Here is a 13,647-nt window from a genome sequence, read left to right as displayed (position 1 = left end):
TTCCTTCTCCATCTCTTTGACATATTTTCTCCCGTTTTTCTCAAAACCAAGACCAACAGAGGAATCTTGGTATGTTCAGGTCAGAGCAGGGCAGGAACAGGAGAGGCCTGGGAGTTAAACAATGACCTGAGGTCTAAAGAGCTCACTCGTTAGTTTTCTGTTTCTCCTTTCATGGGCTCTCGTGTGGTTATCTTGGCTCTTCCAGAGACTTGAAGGTACAGGTGTCTACTAAAGACTGAAAGGTTGATTCTGCTCTCCCAGAAGAATCAACACTTGAAGTCTTTCATGTAAGGCCAACGCATCTGAAGCATAATTGAGTCTACAGATGAAAACGTGGACACAGACCAAATCAGACGTTCCAACGACAAAACCCCAGATTTATGGCTAGAGTGAGGATCTGTAATTAATTCCTTTTCTCCCTTCTGCCAGGAGTAAACTTTTTCTTTCTTCTCTCCCAATTCTTTCCCCCTCTTCCACTGTTTGTAAATCTTTGAGAGAAACAGCAGCAGCCACTCTTGGAGATCAAAGTTTTAGCAGGAAACAAAGACCTCCAAGGAGGCAGTTGCCATGGGAACTCTCCGAGCTGAAGCCCTTTCTAAATCGGCAAATCTCCTTGGTTAGCAGCACGCTAAGGCTCAAGGAGGAAGAGGAGGGGGAGGGGCACCTTGGCAACAAGTAGCCTTTTTCAACTGTAAAGTCTTGAAGGCTGGGGAATGACCAGATTCCAATTGAGGTAGCGTTGACAAGGGGGTGGGGTGTGGGTGTGGGATGCTAGAGCATTTCTGCCCAGCCTTAAAAACATGCTCCCATCACAGACTCCTAAAGTCAGTTGCAAGTTCTGAGATGTCCTCTCCCAAGATTTCCCTGATTTCTTATTTTCATTCTTAATGGCTTTTTAATACTAGTGGGCAGAAAGGTTTATTTTACACCAAAATAACATTTTCAGGCACAGACTGTAAATAGCTTGATTTAAAACAAACAAACAAACAAAATGCATGCATGCCTATTCCTTGACCTCTTGACTAGGTAATACATGCTATACTGGGTAAATCACAGGAGGGGAAAGAAGAAAAAAATAGAAGCATGGCAGGAAAACAAAGGTAATGTGGTATTACCTTCACAGGGAAGAATCAATCCCCGTTAGCACCTACTCATAAGGACCTGCTGGGAGAGATCCTATTTTTGGCATAGAATAGCATAACATTTGGTCTATTAAAAAAAAGCAGAAATTGATGAATTCCACAAAAGATTAAGAGTGGTTTTGCCTGCCTGGTATTCTTTTCTTCATTTGGAAACAACTGTCTAATTTCCCCATTAGGAGGCTACTCCTTTTCCTTTTAATTCATATTGTTCAGTTGGGGTTAGTTGTATACAGCTGACTTGAATCATGCAGGAGTCACAGTTGCTGACAACCCCCACAGTTGAAATTCCATGTATAACTTTTGGGGGACACACTTGTCCCTGGGGTTGGTTTCAAGACACACACCCCCTTCACAGATACCCAACCCCTGGATGCTTGAGTCCCATATAGTAGGTCCTCTGTATCTTCACTTACACATCTTCCAATTCAGTCAATCAACATTTAGTTTGAATCCATGAATTTGGAACATAGGGATATGAAGGACCAACTATATTTATTGAAAAGAACTCATGAGTCAGTTGACCAATGGAGTTCAAATCTGTGTTCTTCAAGGTCAACTGTACTAAGCCTCCTAACTCCCAACACATAGCCTACTTCCCTACAACAGGACTTTTTCTGTAAACTAGGGAGATGGAAGGTGCTACTGACCATGGAAGCTTGGACCTCCTAGAGCCATCTCAGGGGAGCCCCAAGTGGAAAAAGCCTGCCTGAGAAGAAGTTAGAACAGAGAAGAGAAGATATAGATTCTTTTTTTTAAAAAAAGTTATTTTATTTATACAAGAGCTGGGGTACAGGCCAGATGCGTGGGAGGGTGAGAGGATTCACCAGAGACAGAGCGGGGAACAGAACAGGCAGACTGACAAAATACACTGCTGAGGGGAGCAGCGGGGGAGGCAGGAGAGGTTTGCCGCCCCATGTGGGATTCTTGCCCACTGGCCAGGATCGAACCCGCGCTGCAGAGGCTGAGAACAGCTTCACAGTGCAACACTCAACCGCCTGTGCCACCAGGGAGGCCCAGATATAGATTCTTTAAAACATAATCTAAAGAAAGGAATTGGCCAAACTTGAAGCTAGGAATACCCTGAACTTTTTGGCAACCTAAACCAAATAGTTCCCCTAAGCTAGTTTGAGTCTCTTCCCCTGGGAATAAAAATAATTCAAAAGTTGCATTCAAAAGACTACAACCATTAGTTCTGGATAGTGAACTTTTAGGAGATACTTTCTCCTTTTGTATTCTTCTGCTTTGTTTGAGACTTTTTTTTAGTAAGTATGTTTCAATTTTTCTGAAGGAGAAAGAATATTAAAACAAAACTTTAGCATTTGAGACACCACCCTATATAGAGAATTACTTCTGCAACCTCTGGGTCTTTTAAATAAAGTCAAATCAGAGAAAGGACTCTGAAAGCCATCTCATTCATCCTAACATCCTAGAGAGGAGAACCTATTCCATGTTGAAAGTTCAAGAGAAATGGAGTTTCTGTGACTTCCTTCAACCAACCAAAAATTCTAAAGACTGTTATTGACCATTGGGAAAGTCTTCCTTAGCTTTAATCTAAACATGCCTTGGCTCATGTTCTCTTATTCTATTCTTAGTCCAGAGGCAGGAGTATTTCCACTGGGCCATTTCTCCCCTTTTCCTACTTGAAGTCCATCAAAAAACAAAACACTCCTTGGGACATCAAGAAGAAAGGGTCAGGCGCTCATATTGCGCACAGAAACAAGTTTGGCCAAGGCGAGCTGCTTTTAGATCTTAAAATAATAACTTCCCTACTGGAGTCTTCCTGAACGGTGAAGTCCCTTTCCTGCCAGCTGGAGCTGCCTGAGGGAACTGTATTCCAATCCAAACAGTGGCACGGTTCCAGGTTATAAACAGCCTGTCCTTGCCACTGATCCTAGACCAGTGTCTAATCTCAGGGTGGCAGATTTCTGGACACTCCCTCCTTCTGTGATTGTCTGCTGGTAGGGCCCTACGATCCCAAACGTCTGTCTAAATATTTCCAAGATACCTGTCACTGTCATGTCAAAGCATCCAAAACACTGTGCATTTCCAACTTCAGAATGACTTTACCTTCTGAATCATCAAAAAGAGATGAAAGCATATTCAGTATAGTTTTTGTGTTTGATGTTGAAGCAGTGCTTGTCCTTCCATTCCTGGGAATCACATGTCTTTGGATATTTTGGAAACCTTTGAGAGAAGCAGCTACAGTGATTTGTAAATGGTTCAGATGTAGGTGGGCGGCGGGGAGGAATGGGTTATGCTCATGGGGAGATGGGCAATCAAGACAAGAACAATGATGCCCACATCAACTGTGCAGGCTGGGTCAATGGTTATAGGCGGTTTCACTGACTACAGTGAAATGCTAAAGCAAATCTAGGACAAGTAAAAATCATTACCCATGGCCTCAAGCAGCAGTCACATTTTTAATAGCACTGCTTGTGCAGGGGAGCATTCTGTGGCTTCTTAATATAGACAAGTGGTGTGGTGTCGATGAAAGAGATGAGGGCAGGAATCAAAGCACTTGCGTTTGATCCTCAATATCATTTTTTCACTGGGAAAAAAAACTCGAACATTAATTTGCTCATTAGGAAAACAATGCCATCTCTCTTACCTTACCAGGTTACTATGGAGTAAGTGTGTATAAGCTACAAATTATTATAGGTATATATTAATGAGTGGTAGATGTAGTAATGTAGTGTAACACTATGGTGGACATTTATTGCTTTTTGAGCATCTCAGATCTTATGTCTTTTTTTGTACAAGTGCCAGTTTCCTTTGGGTAATTAATCCTTTTCTATATCTTGATGGACAAGCCCACCAAGAGCCTCTGGTCTAAGTTGGGGGCACCTGTTCAAAATGGGCTAACTGGATTCCTCTCCTGAGCCTGATTCTTGCGTGGAAAGTACAAGAACAGAAAACAAAACAAAAACAAAAAACAAAAACCAAAAACAACAGTTGGAAAAAAACAACAAAACCCAGCAACAACAAAACAGTTGATTTTTTTCTGGCTATTGAGCCCTTAAAGATATTTTCTATTAATATCAAAGACCTTTTGCTGTGGACCAAATGTCTCAATGGTCATTTTGGATTTGACCAAATGTCCACTAATCAACAAAAAGTGGGAGTTGCAATAAATGAATATGTCAAGGATTTTCTTAATCTCAAAAGAAATTGTCATTAATACTTATAATAGATCCTAGAGCATCTTTGGCAGGGCATGAACTATGCTGTGTTTTCACCAAACCATTTTTACTTTCTTCCTGGCCATATACAAAATAACAGCAGATGTATTCCATGTCACTGCCAGACCCGGACCCTATGAAGTTCCACATTACCTTCCTCACTCTCCCTGTGCAGCTGGGAAAAAAGGTCTCCAATGTAGCAAAGTCAAACAATGGAGACACTTAGGCCCCAGGCCACACTTGGAAAGAGGCTACCCAGATGAGACTCCTAATGCACAGCTGACAATGACAAGATGAATAAACTTCTATTGTGGCAAGTCACTGAGATTTGCTTTTACAGAAGCTAACAAGTATTACCCTAATATACTATCCCTTGCTAGCAATTGATTTTCCAGTCTTCCTTTCGATTTTTATATCCTTCCAATGAATTTATTTCCTATTTATGTTAGCCAGAGTCTATTTCTGTTGCTTTCAGGCATAGTCCCTAGAGGATCTATCACCAGTTAATAGTTAAAATAACCACATAAAGAATTATGACCAATGAGATTAAACCATACATCTCACTTGAGACTGTAGATATTTATGGTGTCAATACCCTGTAAATCAAATATTTACTCAGCACTGACAAAATTTAAGTCATAAAGTATTAGTTAGAGATGCTGCCCATTTATCATTTAAAAAATTCACTCATTTGTCCTTATTCTAGCTACTGTACTAGGCACTGCAGATATAAAGATAAATGAGACTTGGTCCTTGCCTCTGAGAAATTCTGGGTCCAGTGCTATTGAGAATGCCCAGTGTGTGCTAGGGGAAATCAAGATAAGCACACATGCAGTGCCAGGGCCACCTCCCAATGAAGTCACACTAGACTATCAGACTGAGAGATTCTGTCCTTGGTCCTTTTCATTTTATATAACCTTCTTGGATGACACAGCTATTCTACAGAATAGCTGATTTTTCAAGTCTATTATCACTCATGACTTTTCAAGTCTATTATCTCTAACCCTGATTTCTCCACCGAGTTTTAGCTAGACATATCCTCCTTGGTGTGCCACAAGCACCTCACATTCATCATATCAAAAACTAAACTCATTTTCTGTCTCCAGACTGTGTCAACTATTTTTTTAAAAGATTCATTTATTTATGCATACAAGAACTGGGGTGTAAGCCAGAGGTGAGTGGGGGGTGGGTGAGAGGATTCACCAGAGAGAGTGGGGAGAACAACAGGCATATCTACTGAAATACACTGCTGAGGGGAGCAGTGGGCCAGGCAGGAGAGGTTTGCTGCACCATGTGGGTTGCTCCCTGGCTGGCTGGAGATTGAACTTGTGCTACAGTGGCTGGCAATAGCTTGATAGAGCTGTCTTTAACCTCTGCACCATCAGGGATGCCCCTTATCAACTATTGATGGAATAGTGACTACCCAGATGGCCAGAAATCATGGCTGTTTTGGACTCATCCCCCTAGCTCCCATTTCCTTTTATACATCTGTCATCAAGCTCCCAAGCTCCATCACTCCCATCTCAGAAATGATGCCACGCTGTCTCTGCTCAACTCACTGGTCTGGTCCAGAATCTCATTCCCTCCCACTGCACTACAGCGCCCCCTAAGCGACCCTGCTGTTCCACCACTCCCCTCCAAAGTATTGTCTGCCCTGCTGCTAATTATTGTTCTGCCCCTGAGACCTCACTTTCATTCCTCGCTCTGTTAAACTTTCTTCATTGGCTTCCCAAAGTCTTCAGGATGAAGTCCAAATTTCTTAGGCTGACACTTCACACTCTTGCTCCATCAACTTTTCTATTGTCACCTTGGTGAGTGCAATGAGAAAACGAAATTCTTCTTAACTGCCTTTCTAATTTATCCCTTTAACTTACCTTTCCTTACTAAGTGATCATTTGAAATTACAGTTTTCTAATGAGTTTTGTGATCATCTCTAAGGACAGCTAAAGTTTTGATGCCTCTAAGCCCCATCAATGGTTTCTTCTCATTCTAGTGGGATCAGTCCCTTTAGCCCCAACCTACTGCAGAAGACCACCATTTGCTCACTCTGTCATCACCCTTACGCTCTTATAACTAACTTGTGACCCTTTTCTTTTGAGTCATGAGGATTGAATTCCTGGGAGGTCATTTCTTCATTTTTACAAGGTAGTTGTCTTTCTCATGTTCATCTATCTTTTAATCCAGGAATTTTAGAATTGAAATAAAGCTCAGAAGTAACTTAAACACATTTTCCTATGCATGAATCCTGGTGTAGTAACACGTAATGGTTTTCCATCCTTTTAGGACATACAAATCTCTACTCCTGGGAAGGCTTGTTCCATCTTTAGATGAACAGTTCTTGCTTTATACTGAAATGGCCTCCCTTGCCATATAATTCTACTGCTCTTTCTACTTTTAACATACTACACAGACAGAGTAAGTTTCTGATCCCTCTTCTATCCAATTTTACTTCAGATATCTGAGACCTTCTCTTTCCATGTGCCCTTCACATATTCTAAACCTTTGTCACTAGAAATCCTCCCAGTTCGGTGGACCCAGCTCTACCTTCCCACTGAGGTCTGTCTCCTTGACGCTGACCTTGGAAATCAGGTTGCTCTCCTGCTCTCATAAAAAGAATACCTAATATACAGGCCTGCTGGAGATAACAACCAATTAGGATTTTTTAAAGTGTGGTGGTATTTTGAAAATTTCTATTACTATAAAGGGGTGTCAAGACAAAGAAGAATCAGAATTTACATTTGGAAAGAAAATACAATACTTTATGCACCCAGAAAATTCTTGGAGATTTCAAGCTAACCCCTTTAAAGAACTAACACAATTAGTATTGCCCTACAAAGTTTACATGGCAGATTTACCATGCTTGGAATATTTCTAATTATCTGCAGTGTAAAACACTGCAGATCTGTTTCTCCACCCTGAGCCCTAGCATGAATCTGTTTATCTCACATATATGTTACTCCTACTGTGTTGAGCTCACCTGCAGCTTCCCTAGTTTTCCTTTACGATTCCTTTCAGGATAACACTAATTTCTGTCCTTCATCTTTCCTCCTAACAGCACAGACCACCTTCATTTGAGCCTTCCTTTCCCCCACCTCTTTTTAACCCCGGAGCCTTTAGTTCTGACAACTGCATCTTCACCCAGCTTCTCTGTGTGTTTTGATTCACAGAAATATGCTTCAGATGCTTTGGCACATGGTGGAGAAACAATACTTTCACTCTATTCATTTTCCCACATTTGCAGAACTGGGACCAATTACTGAAAGTGGTTTTTACCTGTGCCCTTTGCCTACACAGACACCACCCCCCACACACACACACTTCCCTACAAGTGGCTGCTTTGGCCAAATAACTGCTTGTGATTTGCTAATTGCAGGCTCATTGCATCATTTGGTCTTTCAAACTTGGCCCTTAGAGCTATGTGATTAGGCAGGAATTTATCTTTTTATTCCCTTCTGATTCACAGAGTTGATTAAGCAGATCTCAAATCTGATTTCCCTGTATTCTTTTACAATGTCATCATAAATATTTTACTTTTTTTCCTTTTGGGTATCTGTCATGTTTCCCATTCTTTTGTAAATCACAGGTGGTTATGTTTTATATACTGGACTCAAGGAATATGCATTTGAATTAAGTCAATCTCTAATAAATGTTAATTATTAATTATTAATAAATAATTATTATCTTAATCCATTTTGCAAACTATAAAATTAAGGCAGCAGAACAGCTGATTTGCCAAAGTCACACTGTAGTGATAGAGTAAAACTAAGAATCGTAAATAGCTCTATCACTTTGTGCACTGTTTTTCCTACATAAGGTAAAATTTAACCTCAAACTCATTTGCCTTTAAAAGAAAATATCCTTAAATATTCCCCCCAATTGTTATTATCTGGTTTCTTAGATGCACAAAAAATAATAATAATAATTTCCTTTTGAAAAATGGCTTCAAGGGCTTACCTTTTTATCATAAAATGAATGCAGTTTCTTAATTTCTGCATGTTTTATTTTGATTTTCTTGTTCAACCAACATTTATAGAACACGACATATGTGCCCAATTTTCAGTTTCATCCAAGGAGGTCATTTCCCACTGACATTCCTCCAATCCAAAAAAGAGGTAAAGTAGCCAAAAAAGTAATGAGTTTACATTTACGAAGAAATTAATATTAATGAGGATTAGATACATTTGCTTTGAGAATGAATCACACACTTTGAGATTTCCAGAAATTCTCTTTCCAATTAAAAACTACCATACCTTCCCCACAGCTTTTTTCCACTAAGCACCTTTTATCATTAAACTCTCCAGTTTGCAGCCATCTTTCCTTCTGAGTGTCTCAAGTGGTGGTAATGGAATGGGAAAAAATTCCTGGTCTCTTAGGAGATCCTGACACACTAGTGAATTATTGCTCTGTAGTCTCTACCCTGCTTCCAGCCCCTGGCATTGTCGTCAACAATTAGCATATAAAAAGGAAAGCAAAGAAAAAGAGCAAGAGAAATTAGGGTTAAAGTTGCAAGTAGCAGGGAAGAAAAAAATTTGCTAAGAAAGCAGAAGAAACATTCAGAACTACGCTGAAAGGGAGCCTGAGTCTCTAAGAAACAGGATATAGTAAATATCTTGCACACAAAAAGGCACATTTGAAGACAGATTTGGTGTGCACAAAAATCAAAGGCTGTGTGTGCGACCTGTGGACACATGCAGGGAGGAGCACTAGGGCTGAGGTCTGAGAAGAGAGTGGCGCAGGTGGGCTCGCTTACCCAGCACCAGCAGTTCCACCGAGTCCTCGTTTTTACCCTCCAGGTCATCCGGGGTAGTGATGATGCAGTAGTAGAGTCCGCTGTCGCCCCACATGAGCTTTCCAATTTGAAGATCAGCATCTGTTATCATACAAAGAAAGACCCAGTCCCAAACATGTCCTCTCAAAGGAAAACAATGACTAGTGGAGGAGAGAGGGCGACTCTGGGGTGTCTGCGGGGTTCTATTTCTCTACCTGGATGATAATCAACAAGGTGTTTGCTTTCTTTAAAACACACACCTGACAGAATAAATAATGAAAACCAACATCCTCAAGGTGAGAGAATCAGAACGTCACAGAAATTGGTTAGGGCCGGTCCAGTTTCAGGGGTAGAAGGTAGAAGGGTGCTTCCACCCAGGTCTCACAGGCCCCTGAAAGCCAGATAAATTCCAGAATGACTCTGAAGTGCTGGAAATGTGTTGACTTCACAGGAGTTCTTCAAAATTAAAAATTTCCAGTAGGTCCTATGAGACTCTCTTTAGAAAAGAGGAACTCTCTTTAGAAAAGTCCAAAGCTAAAGGGAACAGGAGAAAAGGTGGGCTATAAAAGCACCTGGGGCTTGGGCCAGGGCATCTGTCTGGCTCTGTAACTTTTATGCACACGGCCTTCCCCCACCAGAGAAACTTCTTAGGGAAGTCTGTTCTGAGTTTAGGAAAGGACCACAAGGTTGATGTCAAGGTATGGGAGTTTAAAAAGTTCTTTACTAGAATCTATTTCCATTCAGTTCTGATAACAAGCTCCTGAGCATAGAGTTCAGACTTGGGAATGACTATTTCCAAAGCTCACCTCCGGTCTTCTCTGGATACTAACCCCTTTACCCTGCCTCCCGCCCCGCTGCCTCCCTGCCCCATCCCTTTAAGCAATATGCTGGGTTTCTTGATGCTCCTATTTCCTGTAAAATCAATGTCCGAAGGGGTTCAAAGAGTGAGAGGCTGCCATCTTCACTTTTCTGGGAAGAATATAAAAAAACCCCTTCCTCTTCCCTAGGTTCAAAACAGAGGCATTATTACCATGAACAATCGTGATCTCTCTGCCCCTGTAGAAATCTCCCAGGGTGACGGTTGAGCCCTGTTTTGAAGCTACCACTCGAACAGTCCTCCTGCTATCCAAACAGTCCAAGTAGGGGTCCCACTCCAGGTTTCTTTTGCTGAGAGACTGGGACCGAGGAGAAGACATGCCCAAGGATTCCCCCATCCGGTCCTGGCAGTAGGATTTAAACTTCCACTGCACAACTGCGGGCTGATGGGAGGATGTGGAGAAGTGGCAGCGGAGCACAGTGGGCTGGAAGAGCATGGCCACCCTCTTCTTGTCGGGCACTGTGACCTGAAGGCCTTCTGCCACGCCTGCAAAACAGAATGAACATGTCCAAATGGCATCTCTATCCCGCATACGACGTCACGCCACATAATCATGCCTTTCTGCCTCAGCCTACTAAGATGTCAGCCTTCATTTTTTCCATCACAATCAATGGCATCAATACCCACCAGATTATTCAGAAGGTTGCCTTCACCCCCAATATCCAATCAGCTACTAAGTCATGTCAACTTGATCTCTAAACATCTTTACTGTGTCTTCTTTCTCTTGAACCCCACTACTACAACTTTTGTTGCTGCCCTCTTCATCTCTAGCTTGTAATATTACAATAATCTTGTCTGATTTCCCTGACATCAGCCTGTCCATAGCCAGTGCATTCTCCTTACTATATAGTTCAGATGATTTTTCTAAATCTGACTCTGATGACTCCTCTCAAAACCCTTCACTCATTCTCCATGGCCCTCAAGATAAAACCCAAAGTTCCTGGCAAGGCACCTGAAGTGCTCCATCAACCTTCTCTGTCTCCCTTCTTGAAGCACCTCTATTTGAAGGGTAACCTCCAAGAACACCAGACAACCAACAGTTGCCCCAAGTGGAACATGCTATTTCACACCTCTAGATCTTTGCATATGATCTTCCTTGTTCTGGGATATTTTTTCCTTCTTTCCCTGAAAAGCTCTTTTCCATCTTCTAAAGCCCAGTTCAAAGGTTTTTGTAAAGTCTTCTCTGACCAGTTCATCCATTTGTCACTTCCTCCTTTGTGCCATCACTATACCCCGCATTCTACTTAACATTTATCATAATAATCTTGCAAGTATTTATTTTCATGCCTGTTGCCCTCATCAAACTTGTCAGGTCAGGAGTGCCTCTTCTTATCTTGCTGTCCGGAGTTGTGAAGGCCACACATACTTAACAAATATTTGCTAAATACGGACAATGAAGTCAGAAAGTATGACTTCGGGAGGAAGTGACTTTCCCTCCAGCTGGTGACCAAGCAAAGGGGACAGAGATGAAGGGGAAAAGAAGGCTTTGAGAGAATGGAGAATTTCAGATAAAAAGTAGTGGACTAGGTTCAAAAGCTTTGAAGGATAATCAAAAAAGGGGGGAGGGGAAGGCTAGAAAGCAAATGGGGAGTTTAAGTGGTGAAAAGATCCAACCTGAGGCAGGTGTCCAAGAAAGAGGGAAATTTCAGTGAATGAAAGACCAGGGGAGTGTTTGAAAGGCAAAGAACCTCTATGAACTCAATGGTAAGATCTAGAAATTCTAAGCAAAAAAGAACATAACTTTCTCCGTTAAATGGGAAAGTCAAGAGTTTCTAGCTTGATGTGAGGTTAGAAGAAGAAAAAGAATTGTGATGAAAGGCAGTAAAAGGACTATAAATAGAAAGACAGAATAGAGAGGTTCTGAATTGAATCCTGAGTCTGCCAAGTCAGCTTTAGGTAGCTTGAGGCAGAGTTTCACCCTAGAATTACAGAATGGACTTGAGACATCCAAGAAAGATCCAGTTTCCAGGAGTTGCCTCCCCATTTCACAATGACACCCTGCAAAGCACACTCACTTGTACAATACAAACACTTATTCATGAATGTCTCTTTACACTAGCTCCCTGGACAAGGGAAGGACCATATTTGTACTCACATCTAATTTCCAAGCCAGTGCCTCTCTTCAATGAAAGCACTATGAAAACTTACTGTAATGCCTAGTAGGAGAATCAAGTTTCTGTATTTTGTGGAATTGGGAAGTGAATACAATAGTGTATCTGAAATTCAGCAGATCTTCAAGTGTTTTGAAATTGCCAAGCACTCAATAGCTATCTTTGGAATAAATGAAGGGATGGATAACCAGGGAATTTCTTTGTAGGGGAAACTAGTTAAATGACTCATAGATAGCATGATAGAGTAAAATAGTTCGGTATCAAATAGGTAGGGTTTTGAATCTCATCTGGCCATATACCAGCAATGAAGCCTTCATGAAGCCCCCTAAGTAATCATCACCTGTAAAATGAGCCTCCTGATCCTTACTCACAGGGCTAACTGCTATTATCTCACCAGGCTGAAAGAGCAGAGCACTGTGATCATGCTGGTAGAGGGCAGCTCTCAAATACAATGCTCCCTCACCTTCCTAGTTGATGTCCTGAGCCTCTATAACCATTCACCAGCAATAGATTTGATTACAGTCAGACTGTATAGATCAGCCAATAGAGAGGCAAAGAATTTCTGTTTGGAAGTTAATGAAGAATATCAATTCCCAGGTTCTAGTACTTCCCCCCAGCTGCCCAATGTCAATGTGGCTTATTCCATTCTCCCTAACTCACATAGCTGGATTAGGGAAAGAAATTTCTTTACAGGTCCTTCTTAAACTCTACTGCATTAATTTTTAACCTTGTAGTTCTTCTTCTAGTCTTAATTCATACCCCAGTTTTCCAGGTAACAAAAAAGGACAGAGTGGGAAGTGACTTCAGTTAGCTATGGCTGAGGCTGGACAACTAGTCACAGGTACTGTTACCTGTACACTGCACTGCATAACTATGGTTCAATCAATGATGTGCCATGATGGTGGTCCCCATAGGCTACACCATTACATCGGCCTAGGTTTGTAGTAGGCTGTACCATTTAGGCCTGTGTAATTATACTCTGTGATGTTCCAACAGAGATGAAACTGACTAACACAGCATTTCTGAGAATGAATGTACAATGCAGTGTATGTGCTCCCTCCACCTTCCTTCTCCATTACCTATTTATGATCTACCTAAGAAATCACATTTCTAGCCTTTCCTGGATAGGAAAACCAACAAAGGGGGCAGGTGTTACACAAAAGTTTGCAGGTTTTTTTTTCCTTTGAGAAAATGAAGTATGAAGTTTTGTTCACTAGATGGTTACTAAGAAGAACCTCCTTCCCAGCTCTGTTAATGAGATTAGCCATTTGTCCAAACCATTGGACTGCCTTAAACAATTATTTATAGAGGCTAGTCAGTTCTCCACTACTTCCATGACATACACATAAATTCAGGTTCCAAAGAGTAAGGAATAGATTTTCTCAGAACCATCTGCCTTTTCATAGGGCGATAGCCAAGAGCATGGATATTGGAATCAGTCTTAAATTAGAATCCGAGCTCTACCACCCGCTAGCTGCATGACCTAAGCCAAATTACTCAGTTCTTATAAGTTTTAGTTTCACTGGTAAAACCAGAATAGCAACTACCTTCTGAGTTGTTTAAGGGTTAA

The 13,647-nt window shown here is 41.4% G+C and overlaps 1 protein-coding gene and 1 pseudogene across 2 annotated transcripts in view; one reads left to right on the top strand and one right to left on the bottom strand.

Moving 5' to 3' along the window:
* Positions 1-13,647, top strand: part of LOC311182427 (glyceraldehyde-3-phosphate dehydrogenase-like) — a 264,611-nt pseudogene that overhangs the window by 227,964 nt on the left and 23,000 nt on the right. The gene's annotated exons all lie outside the window — the stretch shown is intronic.
* ILDR2 (immunoglobulin like domain containing receptor 2) overlaps positions 1-13,647 on the bottom strand; it is a gene marked incomplete at its 3' end in the record, with an annotated part of 56,120 nt that overhangs the window by 29,995 nt on the left and 12,478 nt on the right. Inside the window, exons 2-3 of the mRNA XM_084251189.1 lie at positions 10,120-10,452; positions 9,072-9,191 (exon numbers count right to left, since the gene is read on the bottom strand). Of these exons, the coding sequence (XP_084107315.1) occupies positions 9,072-9,191; positions 10,120-10,452 (453 nt within the window). The remainder of the gene's footprint in view (positions 1-9,071; positions 9,192-10,119; positions 10,453-13,647) is intronic.

The sequence above is a fragment of the Talpa europaea genome, assembly GCF_964194135.1.
Source record: "Talpa europaea genome assembly, chromosome: 12".
Taxonomy (NCBI): Eukaryota; Metazoa; Chordata; class Mammalia; order Eulipotyphla; family Talpidae; genus Talpa; species Talpa europaea.
The sequence above is the reverse complement of the archived record's forward strand: the minus strand, read 5'-3'. Positions and strand labels throughout refer to the sequence as shown.